A 22,959-nucleotide genomic window follows, 5' to 3' on the forward strand; every position below is an offset into this window, starting at 1 on the left:
TCCCCCTTGTAAAAATTGTGTGTAATCAAAGGTATATATTTAGTGTTGTAGGAGATTTATATCAACTTTTATACAAGGAGAAGGTCTATTTATTCGCCCTCCAATGCATCTTAAAGTAAAAGCCAAGATGCTTACAGTGACTTGCCAGGCTGTCCTCAGGCCCCTCTGTCCTCCTTTATCCCTGGCCTCTCTGCCCTGACCTCTTCCTAGGCTCCCTTTGCTTCGCTGCTCACTCTGCTCCAGCCACACTGGGCTCCAGGTTCTTAAATGTGTAATGGATGTGTAAGTTATATCCTCCTGTCTCAGGACCTTTGCACTGACCATTTCCTTCCTGCAGCTCCAAAGTAAGCATTCCCTCAGCAGGCCTTTCCTGGCCACTCTATGTAAAATATCAGACACTCCCCTCAACAAGTCAACATCCTCTTCCCTACATTGTTTATTCTCCTTAGCATTTATCACAAACATACTGTGTAATTTGCATTTCGTCTCATTTATTTTAGTAGTTCTACCACTATACAGTAAGTTGGATTAGAGTAGGGAATATTTTGTCTATTTCGTTGACACCTGTATTCACATCAGGTAGAATAGTGATGGGCACATACATAGCAGGTGCCCAATAAATATCAGTTGAATGACTGAATAAATGATGGACATTCCTTAGTTTATCTTGGCAGTTAATCTGGATTTTTTACATATTATATTTGCTTAAAACAAGGACCAATTATAGCAAACAGTAGACATTTTTATGTACATGTACGATAGAGGCATATGTATATATGTTATTTTATATATATCCATATACATAGTCACAGTCCCATTCCACCCAAATTAACCCAGCGGTCATCCAGATTTTCAAAGTCATGTCGTAAAGATAAATTCTGTTCCAGAGACAATGTAGAAGGTAAGAGGAATGGTTTAAAGCATCTTTGTCAGCCAGACCTCGGGTCCATCCTGACTTTTTTGTCTTAATAAATCTGTACTACATCTACCTCCCCTGAACTCACCCCTCCCTCGCCCCTGGCCTCTGCCTCCCACTCCCCACTGCGGATGCTGGCAGCACTTTTTCAAGCAGAGGAGGGTTCCCTGAGGGGTGAGCTATGAATGATCAACTTCGGTGGAGACTCCTTCAAGATTACAATCTCTGCTCCCAGACATGTCTGCTTTTGCATTCACCTGGGATACCCCTCTAGACCCTGTTTCCTCTCCGAGCTGACCTTTTATTCCCTCCCCTTTGTGTGGTGGAGGAATGGCTCTTCATTCCCCTTTGAGAGGCTTCTGTTTGCTAAGCAAACACTGACCACACAGAAACCCTGCTTGCAGCCAGTTATTGCTTCCTCTAGTCACCCCCCCCCACCCCCTGCCTGCCCCAGCACCACCCCCTACCCCCAACACACACACACTAAAAAGAAAAAAAAGAAAACTTACACCCCACCCCAGCCTACTGGAGGGTCAGCCCAGGCCAAGGGCAGAGCCTTTCTCAGCCAAAGTCTTTGAAAGCTGCCAGGAGCCAACTGGTAGGCTGTTTGGAGAGCATCTTAATCCTTCTTCGTTTTGAAATAAAAGCTTGTGGCTATAACATAATTTTGCTTTTGAATTCTCAATAGTAAAACAGTTCTTCATTGTTCCCAGCATCTGTTTACATAGTTCTTTCTGAATTCCTTGATTACAGGTTTTAATAAGGATTTGTTGGTGCAACCTTTTCCCATCTCAGACCTGGAACTCTCAACAATCCCACCTACTCTCCCAGCCTCCGTACCATAATGTTTTAAGTAGCCATGAGTACACCGAGCTTCTTTTATTTAAAAAAAAAAAAAATGATAAGTAGCATAAGGAATTAATGCATATTTTCATTGGCATGGCATCAAAACTGACATCACTAAAAAAATGTATGTCAGTGCTAACTATGTAAATAGGTATCTTTTCCCCTTTGGGTTCAGAAGTTATCTCTGTAGGCTAATCATTTCAACCAAATGCTTTGTATTCAGTTGTTGATAGAATGAGCTAAGAAATGTCATCATCAGTTATTTTTGTGTCGTTATTAAAAGCACTTTTGGCTAAAAAGAATTTCTTCAATGTTTTAGCACAGTCTACAAGGATTTAATTATTTTTTTCACATTTAGATTTTATTCAATTTTATCCGCTGTTACAGACTCCCCTGAGACCATATTGAGGGCCCTTCTACTCGGTGCTTTACGGTAGCGCTTGCAGAGTTTGGTGCTAGCTTTTACTCTGCCGAAACTTTTCACAGCTGACTTGATACTAACACTCAGACCTGACCTCTCGCTCCTTCAGCACTTAATGGGTTAATTTTGTTGGTGGATCCGATTTCTTTCCTGGCCTGGGGAATGGTGATCCCCTTCTAGCTGGTCCTTTAGTAGCAGAGCAGCTGGGTGCCTGGGACTCCAAGCCCCGAAGTGGACTGGCTCAGCTGGCTGAGGAGTTGCCATCATGAGATTCATTCAGCTTCTTTGTCGGCTTTCTCTAAGGACCACAATGTAGTGAAATGCTCTGGCCTAAGAACCTTTCAAGGTAGGATGATTTCCTAAAGTCGGCCTGGGGCCGGGCGTGGTGTGTGTACTGCCTTTTCTTTCCTTGGATGGCATTAAAAAGCTGGGCAGAGCAGCCAGTGGTGTACAGCTGCCAATGTCCCCATGCACTATGTGCTGGAGGAATCACTAGTCAGGAAACTCAGCATCCTTCTTCCTCCCGCCCCATCCCCTTTCATTCTAACCTTGATAGTTTCTGAGGAAGCAGCAGCATTACCCAGATGTCCTTGGTCCACCTGGACATTTGGGTAATGTCAATATTTTCTAGACCATCTTATCAAATTAGGCTGCTGATACTGAAAAACTGGGTGTTGATCACCCAGTTCTTATTCCAGGCTTTTTCGGGGAGACCTTTCAGCTTAAGGGGAGGAGGAAGCTGCAGAGCGTCAGTGTGGGCCCCTGGCAAGGGCTGCTAGTTAGTGGTTCAGAGGGCCCTGATTTGCAGTTAGAGGTTTTGCTTGGAACCTTAAGAAGCCGGGTGAACTCGCGGTTGTGTTTACTAATACTGTAAATTACTGAGTGGGTTTTTTTTTTTCAGGAAACTAGGCTCCAGGAGAGATGGCAAGGGAGACTTAAGTAAGAGTACATCTCTCGTTTGCTAGGACTGTTAGAAAGCTGCTCGAAGAGGAGCATTTCTCTTTTTAAGTTAGACAAGGGGAGGGGAAAACAATGTTCATTATCAGCTACTACTTGCCAGGCATCTGACAGACATTGTCTCATTTAATTTTCATTGCAAAGCCAGCAATATTATCCTCAATTTTGAGGCGAGGCAGTGGGAACTAAGAGAGGTTAGGTAACTTGCTCAAGGTCACACAGCTAAAAAATAAACAAACAAACAAACAAACAAAGAAAAAACCAGAGTGGAGCCCAGGTCCCCTCCACCACTCAGCTTTCTTTGCTGGGCCTGGCCTGGCCAGGGTGGTTTTATCTGCAAGTTTAAATGTGGGTTTAGCTGGAAGACTGAACCAAGTGCAGTGGAGTGCTCGGCAAAGTACACATGATACTTGCAAGCTTGACCTGCCTGGGCCCCATGGCTTCTGCTGGCTTCTGGAGCAGCAGGACCTACCTGGACACTCTCTGACCTCTTTGAGGCTCCTGGGCTGATGGAGGGATCTGTGGCTGGGTTTGTGCTTGTAGTTGATTCAGAGGGGACAGGAGCCTAATTGGAAGTCAAAGCTGAGGAGGTGGATGGCCTTAGAACTGGCCTTGGGCCCTGGAACTCTGGGGTTGCCTCCTGGGAATCTGTATTTATTGAGTCCTGGAGAGGTTGCACACCAAGCATGTTACTGCTAACCCACGCTTGGCACTAGCTGCTCACATGTGTGCTGGGGGTGGCTAATTAGCTAGGGCTGAGCTGCTCTTAGATTGTGATACTGACTGTGATTGTTTCGTTTCCTTCCTTCCTTCCTTCCTTCCTTCCTTCCTTCCTTCCTTCCTTCCTTCCTTCCTTTCTTTCTTTCTTTGTCTCACGTCTTGTTCATTTTCCACTCTGTTTTTTACTGGTTGTTCCTTGACCTTTCCTTCCCCATTGCTTCAAAGGGAGTAGCTTAAGGGCAGGCCCTTGATAAACTGCAAAGTGAGGCCAGCTTGGTTTGAGGGACAGCCACCTCTCTCAGCTGCCCCTAGGCAGTTGCAGTTCCATTTTTTGCATTTGGGTGACCAGACCTTTTAAGATGTATTCGGAGGTAAGGGGGGAGCAGGGAAGCTACAGAGGGGGAATGGGAGTGTTGGGACTCCACATTCCCCTCCACCTACTCAGACCCAAGGCAGCCAGCCAATGCCCTGTCTCGGATTCTTCCCCCATCCCCTCTCCTTTTAACTAATTGAGCATTTTAAGAATAATGATTGCGTTAAAAAGTGTCCTGGGCTTTTTGGATAACAAGTGGGAGTTCTGAGTTCTTTTATGACCACGGTCTATTTAAAAGCGTCTTTCCTTCTGCTCATTGGTTGAATTAATGTGGTTAAGAAGAGCTTGGGTTTCAGAATCCAGAAGATCTAGGTTCAAATCCAGCTCAATTTCTTAGCTCTGGCACCTTGGGCAAGTCACCTAGCCTCTGTAGGCCTCAGTTTCCATGTCTATGAAAAAGGGACATTAATAGTTTGTGCCTCATAAGGTAATGGAGAAGAGTGTGTGGGATAATATATGTAAAGTGCTTAGCAGGGTATGTGGAACCCACTATTAAAACTTTTCACCTTGTTTGTGTAATTGTTTCTTATTATTTTCATTACCTATCTGAAATAGTCTGAATTCTATTATGTTTACAGTATGTGTAATTTCTGGTAAACAGAACACTAGCATGGGTTTGTTGAAATCTTTGGCAAAAGCAGTGGACCAAAAGTCAGCAACCCGCCCTGGAGGTGCCTGGGAGGGGGAGGGCTTTGTGTAACTGAGGTCAGCAGACACGCTGGTGCCTATTGTAACAATGAGTGTCTAAGGCATCCGGACCAGAGCTCTGGGGTTTTCAACCTGACCAAGCTCCTGGAGCCAAAGGGAGGAATTTCACGCTTACTCAGGGGACCACCTACTTGTTGAGGGAATGAATTACCAAAATGGGACAAAGGTACTGTGGGGTGAAACTCAACCCCAGGGCATCCTGAGTGCTGCTAAATCCGCTTGGAGCCCTCTTTATGGGGCTCTCGGTCCCTCTTTCCACCCCAAATGATTGGCCTTGCACCTGGCACTGTCTGTAGAAGCTGCTTCTCCCCTGGGACACTGCCCATTTATGGCAGCAGGAAGCAAGTTCTTGCACTCGAACTTTATCAGCCATTTCACACTGTGGGACTGCATCTCCTTCCTGCGGTCCCTGCAGGTTCCCTGGATTCTGGACTGCAGCTGATAGGAGCTGGTTATCTCCTGTGTGCCTGGAGATCTGATTTGGTCCCAACAAAAGGCTCATGGGGACTGGGTGATATTAGTACCATATCACACCGGAAGAAACCTGGGTCTTCTGGAGAGGCAGCTGTTGTCGCAAAGTAAATGGCAGAGCCAGAGTTCAAACACAGATCTATTTTACTTTTCTTTTCAGAGTTTGTCCTGTCTCCATCTGGAGCCTCTGGGGCTTAGTGGTGCCCTGGCCCACTGCTAGATGAGACTAAATATACTGGGATTAGTGTCTGACTCCTCCCTTGCTTTAATTCATTTTGAACCAGAACTACTATAAACCATGTAGGCTGATCCCAAAGGTGAAGCCTAGAGAGTGGTGGCTTACTTGTGGCTTTATTCAAGTAACTGTATCTTTTTTTTTTTTTGGTGTGGAAAACTTTAAAATCTTTATAATACACATGACGGGAGTTCATTAAAATGTGTCAAATGAATAAATAAATGAGTTGGTGGAAAATGCTTGGATCCGTGTTCGAATCCCAGCTTCATCACTTCCTAGTTGTATGGCCACTGGGCCTTTCTTTCCAAGCCTCATCTCTAGAATGGCTATATTATAGTCTCTGTCTCATGGTACCTGAGAGGAAAGATAAAGTAACAGAGCCCGACACATAAATAACAGTCAGTAAGCTTTATTATTTTTATCATAGAGTTGTGAGGGTTAAATGAAAAAACGTAAGTATCTAATTAGCACAGGGTCGGGCACAACTTTAAACTTCAGTTAAAGTTAGCTATTATTATCATTCCCAGATAAACAATGAAAGGCAGGATTCTGTAGAAGTCCTGTTGCATTCTTTGAAGGTGGGTTTTCTTAATAGGTCCTAGCTGTTGTTAGTGATGATGCTCTTGAGAAACCTCCTGGGGAGGAAATAGTTAACATACCTGTCTGGTGGGAACCTTAGGTAGCCAAACCCTTTCCCTTCCCCAGGGGGGTTACCGCTCAGCCTAGGTCTGGCTTGCTCACTCCGGCTTGCTCACTCGTCCACACCAAAGGATCTCATTCCGCTTGGGCCCTGGGGTTTCACAGGAACAATTGCCTTGAACAATAGCCAGAAAACAAGTTTCACCAGTCTGCGCTTTTGCAACTGAATGCAACTGTCTGTCGGAGGGCACCCGGCCATGTAAATGGGCTCTGCCGGGATTCTGGAGCAGAACTGGAAAAGCGAGCAGGTAAGGCCTGGACACAGCCCTCAGTGGCGCTGCCGCGTGAGTTCAGTCACCAAGAAAGAGACAGAAAGGGGGAGCAGGGGAAAGGTGGCGGGGTGTGGAGTGGTGGGGGGGAGCAGGGGTGCCGCCCAGACTGTTTGTGAGGAAGGTCGGGCCTCTCAGAAGCAGACTCAGTCTTTGAGACTGGGGGTTAGAATCCATTACTTTGTGAGGATTGCTTTCAGAACCACAGTTATAGTACTTCATTCTCTGCCAACTCGCTGTGGCTTATTAGTGTAGTGAGCAGAGAACGAATGTGTATTTGCCACCTGATTTTTTTTTTTTTCCAACATCACTTAGCATGTCTTTCCCTTGAATAAACAACATTATCTCATAGTGAGTCGGTCTGAAAAGTATAAAAACCCTCTGGATCCTTCAATAACTCCTAGGAGTTGGAGGCTCTTGCTAAAAGCCAGGAATCCTCACGCCCGGGTGTGTAAATCCTCATGGAAAAATCTGTGTAGTCCTCTAACCTTGTTTTGCCTTTTTGCTTCAAGGGAGACGAAGTTATAATATCACATTAATTTAAGACCATTACAAATTACCGCTGCCATCTACTTACTCCCAGAAAAGTGTGATTTTAAAATTTTGTCCAAATTAAAGGTGGTTTTTCGGGGGACCCAGTTGAAGTCGATTTCCTTCCTCAGTTCTGTGGAATGCTCACTCCCCACAACAGTGAGGAGGAAAACAGGGAGTGTGAGAAGCTGGAGTAATTTATGACTCTTTCACCTGCGTTTTTCATAGTAGATAGCTTGGGTTTGGGCTGTTAAAATTATGCTCTAAGCCCTCTGAGTGGCATTTGAATTCCTGACACAGTGATGTCAGCATTTCTTGTAAGATACTGAAACTGGATCTTCTGGTTTTATGGGCCTTTCCATTTTTGAATGGATTTTCTGGTCACTTTTGGAGAGCCTTTTCTCTTCGCATCTGTATTTCTCCAAGAGGTATCAGAAAAACAATCTGGGCCTTGAGGGGACCCTTGGTTTTGGTTAAAATGCTGTCTTGGCCAAGATGGGTGTCTTCTTGATGTGCTTGGTTGCCATTAGCACACAGAGGTTCTTTTGTGAGTAGGCTGGCTGGCAGACAGATTTTGAAGCTGATCCACATGTTCTCTCTTCCTGATGAGCTGGAAAGCTGCAGGGAGTCCTTAGACCCTGGTGTGAATCCCATCCTTCCAATGAGCTCCGGGCCCTGAGCCTCCATTTCTTCTCAAAGAAAATGGGAGTGGGATAGTACGTGTAATGTGCCTAGTGCAGTACCTGGCATCTGGTAAACACTGTCAGTAGTGGCTATAAATATTAGGCTGCATCCTTTGCCTTTGTCGATAAATACTGTGGTCCGATGCAGACTCTTTATTGTGAATTGGGTTTTAAAGCCTCTATGCAAGGGTTTACAACCTCGAATTGCACGGCAAGTCAGGTAGCATCTCTAAGTGAAAAGGTGCAGATGGAAAAGCATATCTCTGTCTGAAGAGGGCAGTTACTACCTAGGCCTAGTAATTGTCTCCTATGTTTAAGACATTGGCACCTATTCCAAATATCTAAAAGCTTCTGTGTAGACTTAAAAAAATAATCTGAGGGGTGAAATTCGTAGTTACCCGTTTTGCAGCTTTTGCTGAATGGGAGGAGATGTTGGGAGACCAGTGGAGGATATCGTCAGTGTGCCCATTTGCCTCTGTACCAACTTTTCTCTGAGCTTTTAAACTCACAAGATGTCAGTTAGAAAGCAGCCTTCGGAATGGCTTCTTCAAACTCCCTTATACGGGAGCCTGGGGCCCAGAGAAGAGGTGACATGTGTGATCTCTTAACAGGAAGTAGTTCTGGGGACCGGGGAGGTCAGGGTCTGGCTCTCTTGGCTCTTCTGTCCCCTTCCCTTTGCCACTTTCTTCCCTTGAAGGAGAGAGCAGCACAGCAAAGAGTGTTGGTGGGCCTGGGTTTTAGCACGCTGCCAGACCATTGCTTTGTGCTGGGCCTTGGCTGGTGGCTTAAGGAAGTACCCACGACTATAGAAATTATGTCTGGAACCAGTATGTTTCCACTTGGAGCCCTCTGCTTATCTCCCTATTTTACATGTTCATTTGTGTCTGACCTGTGTGTTCTTGTCTGTCACACCACTCACTGGCTTTGCGGTCAGGGGTCGAGACAGCTCTGAATCATCACTGCATCCCTGGTGCCTTACCTGGTACCTGGCACTGAGCGGGTGCCGACTGACTGGATGAGATGAGTAAATGAATGCAAGGCCTCTGGCTCAGGTTCCAAAAATATTGCATTTAGGAGCCTTGGGAGAAAACACTGTAGATGTTCGAGGGAATTTCTTCTACCCGCCATTGGCTAAAAGCAGATGGACGTCATTTTCAAATCTAATCACTTATAACTCCAGTTATGCCATTATCTGACTGAACTAATGGAGGACATTCCATTGAGTAGAGAAAAAGGTACATGGCTATGATGTGACTGGGGAAAGGTGCTTTCATAAGAAATCAATGGAAGCATCTTATTGCCATTTCTCTAGATATGACAACCAATGGATTTATAGGGCATACCCATGACACGCTGTCTTAAAATTAAAAACAAAACAACACAACAGGGAAACTAGCCAAGCTCAGTGTCCCACAACCCTTTTAGTTTCCTTATATGGAACCTGAGGCCGGAGAAGGCCCTGAGGTTCTTCTGATTGTTTCCTAAGCTGTCCAACACAGCGCTGTTTCCACTAAGATTTTTGGAGCAGCTTTGGAAGTCTTACAGTGTAGAGGGAAGGCGAACCAGAGTAGGAAAAACTGGTGAAGAGAGGAGACGCTCTCTTGGGTTCATTTATTATTTTAGTCATTCATGTAAAAATCATTCATTCATTCATTTAGAAAATGAAATGCCCTATAATAGCATTCTAAATGTCTAAGAAATGCTTTTGTGCTCAAAAAGAGCTTCTTAGAGTTAATTAGGTTTTACTATTCGACTTATTGAAGTTTAATTTTTAAACGTAGGTTTTCTTACAGATTTCACCTATAAATCAAGTGTTTTTGTATAAATTGAGATGATTTTCACTTCTTATTTGATCAGTATTTTATTCAAATTTAACAAGTTGAATTTAAACAATTACTTCTGTGTACAAGCTGGGATAATTGTTTTCTTAAATTCAGTCTGTATTCATAAATTTAACATACCTGGTTTCCTCAGGCTCTTCAAATGTCTGACAGGATAGACTTACCAGCCTAACAAGCAAAATCTTTCTAAGCATGTAAACAATGCTTACAAATCCATTAAAGTTACAACTGTCATAAATTATCTTAAACACTGCCTTCTTTTTACGGTCCGAATCCAATTCTCAAATCTTTCAACTTAAAAAAATCTCATCAGAAATCAGTACTCATTTAAAACCAAAGTTACGAGACCATTTTTCAAATTCTCTAATATGCCATATATTCTTTTAAATGTTATAAATATACAAGAGATTATCCTAACTATCAGAAAACTTTCATCCTAAACTTATTATGATTAACTTCATCTTTCTTCATCTTTTAAAACCTTTCCCTGGATTTAAAGTAACTTATTTCCTACAAAGGATAGTAGGTTTATCATCTCAGGTGGGCCCAGGGACATCTGGTTTTTCTCGGTCAGGTTCAAGACCATGATACAGGAATGGTCAGCTCATATTCCAGAATCACTACTGCAGCACCGTAGCTGAATACTTTGTAGTTCTTTCTGCTATGTCATTGGGGTCCCTTGAGCCCCTGAGCTGGAATTTCATTTCACCACACAGTAAACACAGATCCTCTGGGTTTCTTTCAAGTTTCAGTCGTAATCAGTTTTTGTAACCTCTTTCAACATTTATCACCCGACTTGGGTCAATGGACTTTTGTACCTCATCCCAGGTTGTACCTAATTTCCTTTGCCACTTGAATGGATTCAACTAATGTCCTTGCTGCCTGAATGAATTCTGCATGCTTTCCACATTTTTCCTGTCTGACTCTCAGCCACACATGTCTGGAGTCATTTTACAAACAAACTGCAATTCCCTATTATTTAGCACAAATATACCAAGTGACAAAAACCTAAGAAAACCACTTTTGAGCAAAAGAACAGAATGTATTAGTTCTCACAGTTTGGTTTCCCAGGGTGCTCTTGGCTTTGAGGACAGCCGGGTACAGGAGCGCTACTTCCCTCTGTGCTGGCTGCTTTCTGGGACAGCCGAGGACAAAATGACTGCTGGCAGCTCCAGGCTTCACGTGCATTTTTTCCAGAGTTGGTGTTTTCACTCTTCTCAGGATCTCCTGTGTGGTCATAGACGTTTGAGAAGTGCTATCTTAGGGAAAGGTAAAGGGATTGGATCGTTTCAGGATTTCACAGTCGTAAAGATGTGCACGCGCCATGTGAATCTCTCTAAGAGGAGCACAGAAGAGCCAGCCCACCCCACACTCCCTTGTTAGGGCAGCGCCGTTATCATAGCATCTCAGGGAGCTGATGTTCCTTAGAACGCCTCATTCCCAAGATGACTCACTGATCTAATCTTGGTGGCAAATGACCACTTATACCCCGAATTTGGGGGCAAAGACAAGTTAGAACTAAGTGATTTTATGCCTGGATGTACTTGCCGGTGTCCCACAAGATCCAGAAGTGAAGGAGACATGACTGGTTTTCTGAGTTACGGAAACAGCTTTAGTTTCTGTCACACAGGCAGCTCTTGCTCAGCACGGGCTTTCCTTGGTGTCACTGCCCCCTCGTCGTCATCACTGGTTTCCCTCATTCCCACTCTTCTGTGGGGTAGACCGCTGGCTCCTCCCCTTCTGGGCCAGCTCAGTTAAAGGATTTCCTGTAAACTCAGGGTAAGCCTCACGGTGCTCTGGGCCCTGCAGGGGGAGAATCATGTGTGCCACGAGGCCCCATGCCCCGCTGGAATAATATCCTGGTGTTGAAAAGCCACAGGGGAAGAGCAGATACAATTTCAAAGCAAAAAAATCTGGAACCTGGATTCATGGGCATCTGTTACTGACTTCCCTCCTTTCCCTGCCGGCCACACTCTTCACATCAGTCTTCTTTCTTTTTCACTGGATTATAGGAAATTTTAGCTACCTTAAATTCCAAACTCCTTAGAGCTGATGGAATTCAAGACTCAAGGGCTTTTCTTTTAATGGTGAGAGCAGATTTGAGTCCATTCCATTCTGTCATGCTTTCCCCAGCAGAACCTTATATGGTGATTACTATCCTAAGTGTTATCATCCACGTGTCACCCATAAGGGACCTGAGGCACAGAAGTTTTGACTTGTCGAAGAATGAAATCATGAGGCAGCTGAGCTCTGAATCTACTGCTGGTGGTGACTTTGCCACAGAATTTGCCCACTCCCTCCTCTGCACGTGAGTTCAGTCAGAGGGCATTTAACAAGCACATACTGTGTGCCTGGAGATGGAGGAGAGGTGGCCCCAGAGTGAGGACGACGCTGCCGCAGCACCACCTACAGGTAGTGGGAGGGGAAAAGGTAGGCTTTGGGGTAAAGCAGCGTTTCACTCCAAGCTCTGCCATGCTTTTGCAGAGTAACCTTTTGCACGGTCATTCTCACAGCCTCAGTGCCCTCATTATGGAGCAAGGCCACTTACCAGTGTGCAGGAGAGTTGGTGAAACTATATGCAAATGTTGACGAGTTGACACGTGGCAGGTTCTCAGTGAGCGGACATTGCTGTGAAAGGCAGCATGATATATAGGCTAGAAGGAGCACATGTTCCGATATTAGACAATTATGCATTTTAAATCCAATTCCAACAGTGACCAAAAAATACTGGTCGAGTTACTTGTCCTTTCAGCCTTAATTTCTTCATCTATAAAATGAGGAAGATAATAGGAACTTCGCAGGTGTGATGTGAGGACCGGAGAAGTAGATACGTAAAGTTCCAGGCATGTCACCTGACGTGTGAGACCACGTAGGTGCTGTCACCAGGCAGGCCCCTGCATGTGTTTGGAAGGTAAGGCAGACCTTTCTGTAGGAGATAACTAGAACATGGAGTATAGAAAATTGTATATTAAGAGTTTAGAAAGGAGTCCAAATGTATGAGACCATGTGGGAATTCAGAGTAAGGGGCGGTTAGGGTGGGGGTAAGTCTCTCTGGCCCATTGGCCATGACCTAGGCAGAGTTGGTAGCAGCTTGAACCGCAGGGTGGCAGGACAGGTGGAGAGGTGTGCACATTTCACAAATGGAGATGATGGGACCAGATGGTAAATTAAATGTCTTTGGAGAAGACCTCAAAGGAGGATTTGGAACCAGGTAGAGGCCAGGATCCTGTGACTTCATCCACAGTAAGCCCCTTTCTGAGCCCTCAGGTTTCCTGCCTTCATCCTCACTACTTGGGAACCACAGTCACACATTTCCCCTGCATTTCTGTGGGACCCTCCAGGTGGGCTTTTGGAAGACAGATAGGAGTTCTGAAGGGAAAGGTAATGCAAATGGGTTTTCACTCTGCCTTTGTCATCTTGCCTGATCCACAGAGCTCAGGCAGGTGGTTTATAATATGGTGGCATGAACTAGAACGTCTTTTGAGTTGCTGGAGGTGGGGTTGGGGGACTCAGCCATTCGACAGTTTCTGAGGCATCAGGCTGATGCCTTGTAGGCCTTTCATCAAGACACAGTGGAGGGCTGAGTGGCGGGGTAATGTGATTAAGACAATGCTTTGTCATCAGACAGCCCCAGGTGTAGAGACTGGCCCTGCCGCTCCTGCTGTGTGACATTGAACTAGGTGCCTGGTCTCCCAAGCCTTGGTCTTCTTCTGCGAAGTGGGCCTTGTAATGTTTGCGTGTGTGCCGAAAATGGACATAATGGAATGCCATCTGGTGTAACAAGAAAGAGGATGGCTCCGAAGTGGAAATGGCTGGATCCATATCCTGCTCCACTTCTTACTAGTGGTCTGGACTTTCTAAGCCTCAGTTTCTCCACCATATACAATAGAAAAACAGTAGAACTTACATCTTTCCACTAACTCAAGTTAGAACAGTGTTGGAAGCTTACTTTATAGCCCCATGAGTTAAAATCAGCAAGTACTTATTGAGTACCTGCTTTGTACCTGCCGCCCTACAGCCAAAAGAGAAAATGCAACAAGCCTGATGGGTAGTGGGGGTGTGGGCACTGTACATAGAAGGACCAGGAAAGGCCTTTCTGAGGAGGTGACACTTTAGATGAGAAGGAGGCAGGGACAAGTGTCCAGGAACAGGGGCAGCAAATGGAGAGCCTCGAACTTAAGAACCTTATTGGCTTAGAAGAAACAGAAGCCCATGTAACCAGAGCCAGTGAGCAATGGAGAGGCGGGCGAAAGACAGGACTGAAGAGGGAGGCCAGGTCAGAGGGTCCTGCGGGCCAGAGTAAGGACTGAGACGAGTAAGTACCTGAGAAGCCACGGGAGACTATTAAGCAGTGGAGCAGCAGGATCTGATTTATGTTTCCAATATGGTTGCTGTGGGGAGAAGGGACTGTTAGGGAGCAGAGGTGGAGCGTGGAGTCCAGCTGGCCTATTGGCCATGACCCAGGCAGAGTTGGTAGCAGCTTGGACCGCGGGGTGACAGGAGAGGTGGAGAGGTGTGCACATTTCGCAAATAGAGATCACAGGACCAGATGGTGGATTATGTGTCCCGATGGTGTTGGGAGGTGGAAGACGATGAGGAGGAAGAAGAAGAATCACTGCCTGGAGACTGGAACTGAGCAGGGACGAGGGGCAGGGAGATTCCAATGGATTTGAGAGTTGGGGAATGAAGAATTCTGGGAAATTATTAGACTTAGAGCTATCAATAGAGGTGACAGGTTCCTGCCGAATTTTGCAGCTCGGCTTTTCATTCCAACAGTGAAGTCCAGAGGATTCGTATAGCGGTGAGAATTCTTCCTACTCTGACCCCCAGGGAGGGTGGTGCTGTTGACTCTCTGCACTGCTTTCAGCTCTAATCTCCAGACCTGCCGCTCCTGCTCTGCCACTAGGCCTGGGAAGGAGCCATTGACTTTTATAAAGATCCCGAGATGAAGTTGAGGATGAGGTAGGAAGTAGGTAGTGTCTTTAGCCACCTCTGCTCGGGGAAGCAGCCAGCCTTTGGGGGAAGGCATGTATCAGCCACTTCACCCAGCTGCCAGTCCGGAGCAGCAACGATGAATGGTACCCGTGAAGATGAGTCATATCGCATCAGAGGCAAAGGAGCTTTGTCTGGGGCTTTATGACACAGGGAGCCTCCAGGGATGGTGTGTATCTGTCTGTACCATCAGCCCGAGCTGGCACAGCGTGAGGTTCTGATGCTCAGGATGTGTTTGTCTTGGCAGCTGGGATGACAGCAGCTCCGTCAGCAGTGGGATCAGCGACACCATAGACAACCTCAGCACTGATGACATCAACACCAGCTCCTCCATCAGCTCCTATGCCAACACACCTGCCTCTTCTCGCAAAAACCTGGATGTACAGGTAAGGAACAGGGCCTCTCCCAGCCTCCTCCAAACACCCCAGCAGAGAGAGCTTTGGGTTGTGGGCCATTTGGCATTAGCAGAATCCCCAGGTTCATGAGATGAGGCCCAGCCTTTTGCTTGCTGCCTGTGCTCTTGTCCCCCAACTGGTACCTTTGCCTGCTAAGAAAAAGGGATCAGGCAGCAGGGCTCTGGAAGTGGGAGTGGGGAGTCCCCATCACCATCATTGTGGTGGTCTTGATAAAAGCACATTTCCTTCCTGGACTTCAGTTTCATAATTTAAAAAAAAAAAAAAAAGATGTTGGGCTCAACTGGCTGTTCTTAACCTGGAGTGTTTGTCTCCTCTTAGCCACTGTGACCCACTACCGTCTCCTAGCACGTGTCTGATCCCTCGAGAGTAATGGGGTAGGAACGAAGATTGAGCCCTGGATGGGAAGACTGGTCCATCGACCAGAGGTTGGGAACTGTCAGTCCTTCTGACAATGTGTTTTATTTGGCACATAGTATTATTTTTCTTTTAAACTGGATTCCATGCCAAATTTTATAAATTGTGTTATTTTACATGAAAATAAGCTTCTCGCTTCTATAGAAAAAAATCAGAAGATATTGCCTTCTTGAACCTACATTTTCCTCATGGCAGCAATCAACAGATGTCCAGGTGTGCCTCCCCTTTGGACAGGGTACCCATTGCCCCACTTGAGTTTTCAACCCCAGTTTTTCAACTTACAGATTTTATGTTTTGAATCCAGTGCTAACTCACATTTGCTTTCAAAGAATTTTCATGAGGACCTGTTGACTTGCTCTCACGGCATCCTTAGTGGTCAGAGGGGCGCGTTGGTTCTAGTAAGCCCATTGTACTAGTGGAAACCTGAGGTGTCATCCTCATGACTAGTCGTGAAGTTGCCTAAGGTTTTTCATGATGGGTCCCTCCCAGCGCTGGGGTCCGCCGCCTCAAGTTAACCCATGTGAAGGTCTGATCCAGACAGAGTCTCCCAGAGGTACCTTTGGAGGGCAGAATTGACACTGCTCCATTCATTCACTCCCTTCCCTCTGCATCCTTTCCTTTCTCGGTTGTTTCTCACTCTGTACAGATAGGTGCTGCTTTAGAAATCTCTTTTCTGTCAAAAGTCTCCTTGAGGACAGAGCTAAAGAAAGGATGTCAGAGTGCGGGAGTAATTCTGTCCCACAGAAGAGTCGGCATTGACTCTTGATGAACTGCCTGCCTCCAGGATTGCCTGTGACTTCTTGAGTTTGCATTTTAACCAGAATTGCTAATTATTTCAAGGGAGTGAGGATGGGTTGTGGTGGTTTATAAGGGAAGGAAAAAAAAAACACTCAAATGAAAGGGGCACAAAGATTTCGAAGGTGTTGATAATGTTCTATATCTTGATCTGAGTGGCAGTTATGTAAGTATATTAAATTTATAAAATGTATTCAAGCTATATACTTACAATTGTATACTTCACTAACATGAACATTATACCTCAATAAAAAAGTTTATTAAGAAAAAACAAACCTAAGCTATGTTTCCTCAAGGGAACATGGTCACTGTTAAATCATTAATAAGACACAAGTTAGAAACATCCAGGTAGCCTATGTCCCTACTACCTACCATTTGCCTCGTGGACATTATTTTTTTCTGAGATTTCATTCTAATTTTATAACATAAATAACAACCAGGCTTCCAGATGTCCTTAAGTACTAAAGTGGGGAAGCAAGGAATTGATCACCAGGTCTCTGTATTCAGGGGCAGGCAGCATACTGGAATTACTTCGGAGGTTGAGAAGGGGGGAGGCAGAGAGGAAGGGAGTGAGGGAAAGTGAGCAGGAGAGAGATCAGGTCAGGAAATTCTCTGTTGTTTACTTGCCAGGTAGAAACAGTCTTGCTCCTAAGGTGCACATTGAGCCAACAAAACACTATGTGGGAAGACTCTCCTTGTCTTCTCCTTCCACACAAAGCTGGAGTTGAAATCTTTTCTGCGTTGATACGGAATTAACATCTGGGATGTACAACAGGTTTCCTATCCGATACACCTAAACTTGGTTAATGCCCCCTCCTCTTTGACCAGCTCTTTGCTTTCATCTAGGAAATGTCAGAAAAGGTTCAAGGCTCCTACACAAATATGTCTTTTGATCGAAATCAGAAATTTAATTTCAAGGGACATAAAGGGTTTAATATGCATTGCGTTGTTTTTGCTGTAAAAGTACCTGAATTTAAAATATTTGAATTGGAACTAAGCAGGTAGGGCTTGGAATAAAATAAATGCAGATTTGCATCACTAGTTACTAAGATTCCTATTGAGGCGGTTTCTTTAAATGGATATTTAATGGCATCCCTTTGTTCCTGTCTAGGGAGCATCTCCAAATATTTGAATCAGTGTAAATCATAACCTCCTCCCCTGTCCCACTCGGAGGAATGCTAAGGGCCATTCCTTCTCTCTGAGCAGCATCAGTCAGTAGAAAGACATGTTGCCGTCCTTCCCCAGCACTCATTCAGGTTCCATCACGTACTGATTTCTCCTGGACAAATGTGCAGGTTGAGGACAGGTCACCTGCCTAGGTTTTCAATTTGAAAAGCCTCTGAGAAACAGCTAAAAGGAAGTACATCTAAGTAACAGGGAAGTTATGGCCTAGAAAGCCTAAGAAACAACCTTGTTTAGCTGATGGAAGGACAAAGAGGCGCATATCAGAGGAGCGGTCTGTGGGAGGTGAAAGTCTCTGCTGTCTGCAAGTGGCTGTTTTCCTCAGAGATGTGGAGGAGCACAGAGAGCGCCCTTGGCGAGACACACATGTCCCGATAAACAGAATCAGGCGTCTGTGCTCACTGCTCCTCAGCGGGCTGGGCAGACAATTCTGCTTGAGATGTGACAGCCTCTTGACCAACTTTCTCCAGGAAAGCTGGTGAGCCCGCCCCGTTGGGCAGCCATATTTGGATGCTGTGGCAGGTCAAAGGTGTGTACTTTGAAGTCGGGGGTGAGCTACTCAGTCTGACATCCTTGGATAAGTTAACCTCTCCAGGCCTATCCCACCTTGTCCAAAAAATTATGGTAATTAGACTTATCTTAAAAGGTGAGTGTGAGAGTGACATGGAAATACTTCATCCGAACGTGCTCTCTTGGTAGCTAATTCTTGGCAGTTGCTCAGAAGTTACCTTCTTTCTTTCTTAATTTCTTCTGGGTTACTTGTCCCTCTGCCTCCCTCCTCCATTCATGTCAATCACTAAAAGCTGACTGTGTTCTTAATATATTTTGTTTGTAGTTTCAAAGCAATCCATCTTACATTTTGCAGCGTTTTGTTTTTAGGACAACATGTTGATGGTGGAAGACTTTAACAAATGCACGTCTCCCCCTCGCCCCCACCCCTGCCCCGCCTCCCCTCCCCATATGCTATCAATCCATTCATATCCTTAGTCATTCAATATTTTCTCTAGGTTCTATAGAAGTTTCAATTCTAGGTACTGAGATGCCAAGAGACATCCATCAAGATTACTCTTCTTCTCATAGCCTGTGAAATTTTTAATAAAGTATACGGCGGGAGGGGAAAGATAATCCCACGTGAATTAATTTTTTGCTACTCAAGGAAATAAAGTTCTGGATTCTGTAGCAAGGGCTGCTATCCTTTGTGGCCTTGAGTGAGCCGGGAGCTCTCTGGACATTCTCTGAGCGTTGGTCTGAATGTAGGAATAGGGTTTGGCTGGGGACCAATGGGTGCCCCTTCTGCCCACCTGCTTGGGTGCTGCAGCGTGTGACTTTAGGCAAGTTACTTTTCTTCTTTACACCTATATTTTTCTGATCTGTAAAATGTGACTAATACAAGCTCAGCAGATTGAGCTAATAGTATATGTGTAGGGACTCAATGCCCAGCAAGAAAAGTGGTAGGCGATATTGCTGATGCTGATAATTGCTTCTGCTCTGATTGGGGTTCAAACTTCAGCCAGTTCAGCGTCTTGATCTGCAGGAGCTATGGGCACGAAGAGGGCAGTGTCCTTGACTTCTAGAGGCTTGTGGCCCAATTGCAGAAAGACAAGTACCATGTTCACATTAATGCATGACAAAAATGGCATAAATGCTCAAGTGCTGGTGATTTTCAGAGGCAGGAGAGTTTGTGGCAAAAGAGCCACTTTTTATTGAGTCCCTTCACAGTTAGCTCATTGAGACCATTGTCAACTAACTTTCTAAGATACCCATTATCATCCCCATTTTGTGCACAAGGTAATGATCTCAGATAAATTAAGCCACCTTCTCCAGGATCACACAGAGCAAAGGAGAGGCAGCACGTGGTACTTGAACACAAAGTCTGTCAGACTCCAAGCCCATGTTCTTCCCCCCACATCAGGCCATGTGGCCCCCACTTCATTGCTCAGGCCCTACCTTGGTTCCCTCTCAGAAGACCGGCCTCCTCTCTATAGTCCCTGAGGAACCTGGGCCCTCGGTGGTGAACTCTCCAATCTTGCAGGCCTTCTCCCCTGTCCTATATGGCTGTTTCCCCACTTTCCCCACCTCGAGTGCTGAATGAGTAAGTGGACTTCTATGTGGGGCAGAATATTAAGAAATCCTTGTAAAATTAGGTTCTATTTAAGATGGGAACAACTGACAAAGGCATCGAGAGCAAAGGGGAGGGTACGGCTCTTGGTACAACCCCGTGTGGCTGCCCTACTGGCCTTCTGTTGTAAGCTCTAGGAACAGAGGGGCTGGGACTTTCGTCTTTTGATCCCCAGTGGTGCCACCATGTGATCTAGCATGTGGCTCAGGAAGGGTTTATGAGCAGGCATGAACTCAAAGCCAGTAGTGTCCCAGGTCAGAGCGGTGTTGGGAAGGCTGCCATCCCAGACCCCGTTGTTGGGGTGTGATGGTGGACTGATTGTTCTTTTTGGAGGGGGGATTCAAGCCACAGTCCTAAGCCAGGATCATGTACACTCTCCCTGCCATTGGTGGAATCGGAGTTTAGAGGGGGGTCAACCCTGAGGATAGGTTGAAGCTATTCCAGGGTCGGAGCTGGGCAACAACCTGCCAGCCAGTATGGAATGAGTGTCTATGGGTCTATGTAGGGATCGTGCTAGGTGCTGCTGGGCATGCAGAAATGTCTCATGTCCTTGGACTCATCCCCCAGGAAGGCAGCTTCAGGGGTTAAAATGTGGGCTTTGCACTTAGACTCCCTGGGATCTTTGCATCACCACTTGCTCACTGTGTGAGCCTGGACACTTGTTTCCCTCTGTGTGCCTCATTTTTCTCATGTAAAATTGAGATTATGGACTGTAACTTCCTCAGAGATTTTTGGTGAGGATTAAATGACACGTGCAAAGCACTTTAACCCAGTGCCCGGCACATACTAAGTGCTTAAGACATTTTAGCTGTTACTGCTGCTACTATGAGAACTACAATTTGATGGAGAGAAATAAGGTATAGGAATATTAAGAAAACTAATGCAGTCACCCAGGATCTGGTATGTGCTAAGTTCTTAATGCCTCTTAGAGTGTATTAGAAAGTGTTAGAATGTACTTGGACATAAGCTCCAAGAGATTAATGATGTGCTCGTTCATTGTAGTATTCCCAGTGCCCAAACATTTTCCTGGCAGCTGGTGGCACCCAGTGCGTATTTGCTGGGTGAATGCTTCCCAAACCGAGCTCTTTCCTGCCCGAGGGCATTCTGCCTGGCGTGCTCTTCCCTAACCTCTATTCTTAGTAAGTTTCTTCTCATTCTTTACAGCACCACTTCAGAAAGTCCTTACTGCTCCCCTACCCCGTCATCGTCATCTAAGTTATGTCAGTGCATGTATTTATCTCAGACTCTTTGTCTTTTTCTTTATAACATTCTTGATAATTCACAATTACTCATTTATTTATATTTATTTATCCAATCTCTGCCTCTTTGACTGGATGATATGTTGCAGTGGGGATTGGAATCAGTCTTACCCACAGAGCCTCAGACCCTCCACAGTGCCTGGCAGACAGCAGGCATTGAGGAAATTCTGGTTGAATGAATATAGTAGAAGTGTTTAGAGGAAGGACCATGGGCTGAGGTATTTGGGATACGGAATGGGTGACTTTTGTTTCCAGTCATCTGTAAAACGGATGAAGATAATACTATTTACCTACTTACCCTGTTCGACCAGATGATGGCCGGCATCAGTGAGATCCTTTTATTAAGGTATGCTGTTGCTTGGAAAGCGCATGTTCATGTGTTCACTCATTTACTCACCAAGCCCTGATTGAGCCTCCCGCTCTGTGCTCACACGCGGAAAGGCCACTGTCTGTGTCCCTCGGCACAGCTGAATGATGAGTTCCCACAGTCGGGAGTGTTTTTGTCCTCCTCACATCTCTGGGGCCTACTGCCTGCCAGGAACTCAGTATGTATTTGGAAAGGAATGATCAAACAAGTGAAAGCACTTGTGAGGTGGCTACACGGATGAGCGAAGCTCATAAGGGGTCAAGGAGTTGAGGGCAGGAGAAGAGGCCGTGGTGGTAATAGAGAGGTGCTTGGTCTTGGGCTGCTTGTCTGTGTTTAGTTTGTCCCATTCAGCCAGTATATTCTGTGGAGGAAGATATTTATACTACTACTCTTCGATGACAGGCATTAGGCCAGATTCTGGCCAGGTGATCGTTTTGATTTTCTACCTTGCCGATGTACCCACCCTGGGTAGTTAAGTATAGCAAGTATGGGGCCGGTATCTTAACGCAGCTCCCCTAACGTTCTGCTGACCTCTCTTCCCCATGCTCTCTGCCTGGCATCTCCTTGGACTGGCCTCACCTTGTCGGGAGGCCCCCAAGGCATTCTGGTTAGCTTTCTGCCTTTCCACTGCAGCAAATCATTAACATCACACTTCTGTCCCCTCCCGGGTTCCATGGCCAGCAGGTCAGGGCTCTTCCAAAGAAAGCTGGCTAATTATATCCCTTGTCTGAACAAAATCCCACAAGAAGAGCAAACCAGTGGCATATAAATGGAGCTGGGGTGGGAGCAGGCACCCGCTGGCTTTTTAGCATTGGGGGGAAGTGGCTTTTGAGGATGTGTTTCCTCTCAGCCCCCTCTCTCCCTGATGTGAGTGGAACTAGCAGCCGCTCTCGCCTGCTTGCTCACTCGGTGTGTGAGACTGTGGCGCTGTGCTAGATCCAGAGATCTTGCTGCCAGTGGAGTGATAGGGAGACGGCAGAACAAAGGGAAACAGGCCTGGAGGCTGAACGCTGGATGTGGGGTCAGGCCGCCCGAGTTAGGGGAGGCTTGTTTGCCAAGTGGCGGAGAGTTGGTGGCTGAATTCTCGTCGTTATCTCCATCTGCTCATGGTTCAATATGGGGCTCTTTCCCTCTTTTTCTTCTGGCCCCTTTTATTCTCCTCCCTCACTCCCTCTGAGGACATATTTATAGTCTTTACTTTCTTTAGGACTTTCCCCCTCCCACCCCCCAAAAAATCAGGCCTTCTAGCAAGATAACCTGAGTTCAAAGGCCTGAACATTTTAAAGTAGATAGTTATTATTTTTCCCTTAATTTGTCCAGTGTATCGGCATTTTTGCTCTGGAGGAAGGGGCTCCCTAACCTGGGATTCGGGAGAGACTAACTCAGGGTCTCATCCACAGACGGACGCGGAGAAGCACTCGCAGGTGGAAAGGAATTCCCTGTGGTCTGGCGAAGATGTCAAGAAATCCGACGGCGGATCAGACAGCGGCATAAAGATGGAGCCAGGGTCAAAGTGGCGGCGGAATCCCTCGGACGTGTCTGACGAGTCTGACAAAAGCACATCAGGCAAGAAGAACCCCGTCATCTCCCAGACAGGCTCGTGGCGGCGAGGCATGACAGCTCAGGTGGGCATCACCATGCCAAGGACAAAGCCAGCCGCCCCAGCCGGCTCGCTCAAGACCCCAGGAACCGGTGAGTGAGAGGCAAATGCTATCTTGTATCCACAACTGTTAGTTTGAAAAACA

At 45.9% G+C, this 22,959-nt stretch overlaps 1 protein-coding gene across 15 annotated transcripts in view; it reads left to right on the forward strand.

The window, feature by feature from the left end:
- Positions 1-22,959, forward strand: part of NAV2 (neuron navigator 2) — a 678,828-nt gene that overhangs the window by 591,550 nt on the left and 64,319 nt on the right. For 14 of the 15 annotated variants that reach the window (XM_016164919.2, XM_016164924.2, XM_016164914.2 and 11 more), the window contains 2 exons: positions 14,910-15,048; positions 22,615-22,906. In XM_016164919.2, the coding sequence (XP_016020405.2) occupies positions 14,910-15,048; positions 22,615-22,906 (431 nt within the window). Of the gene's footprint in view, positions 1-1,810; positions 2,530-14,909; positions 15,049-22,614; positions 22,907-22,959 lie in introns of those variants that run through there. The other variant, XM_016164926.2, reaches the window with a different exon arrangement.

The sequence above is a fragment of the Rousettus aegyptiacus genome, unplaced genomic scaffold, assembly GCF_014176215.1.
Source record: "Rousettus aegyptiacus isolate mRouAeg1 unplaced genomic scaffold, mRouAeg1.p scaffold_m13_p_5, whole genome shotgun sequence".
Lineage (NCBI taxonomy): Eukaryota > Metazoa > Chordata > Mammalia > Chiroptera > Pteropodidae > Rousettus > Rousettus aegyptiacus.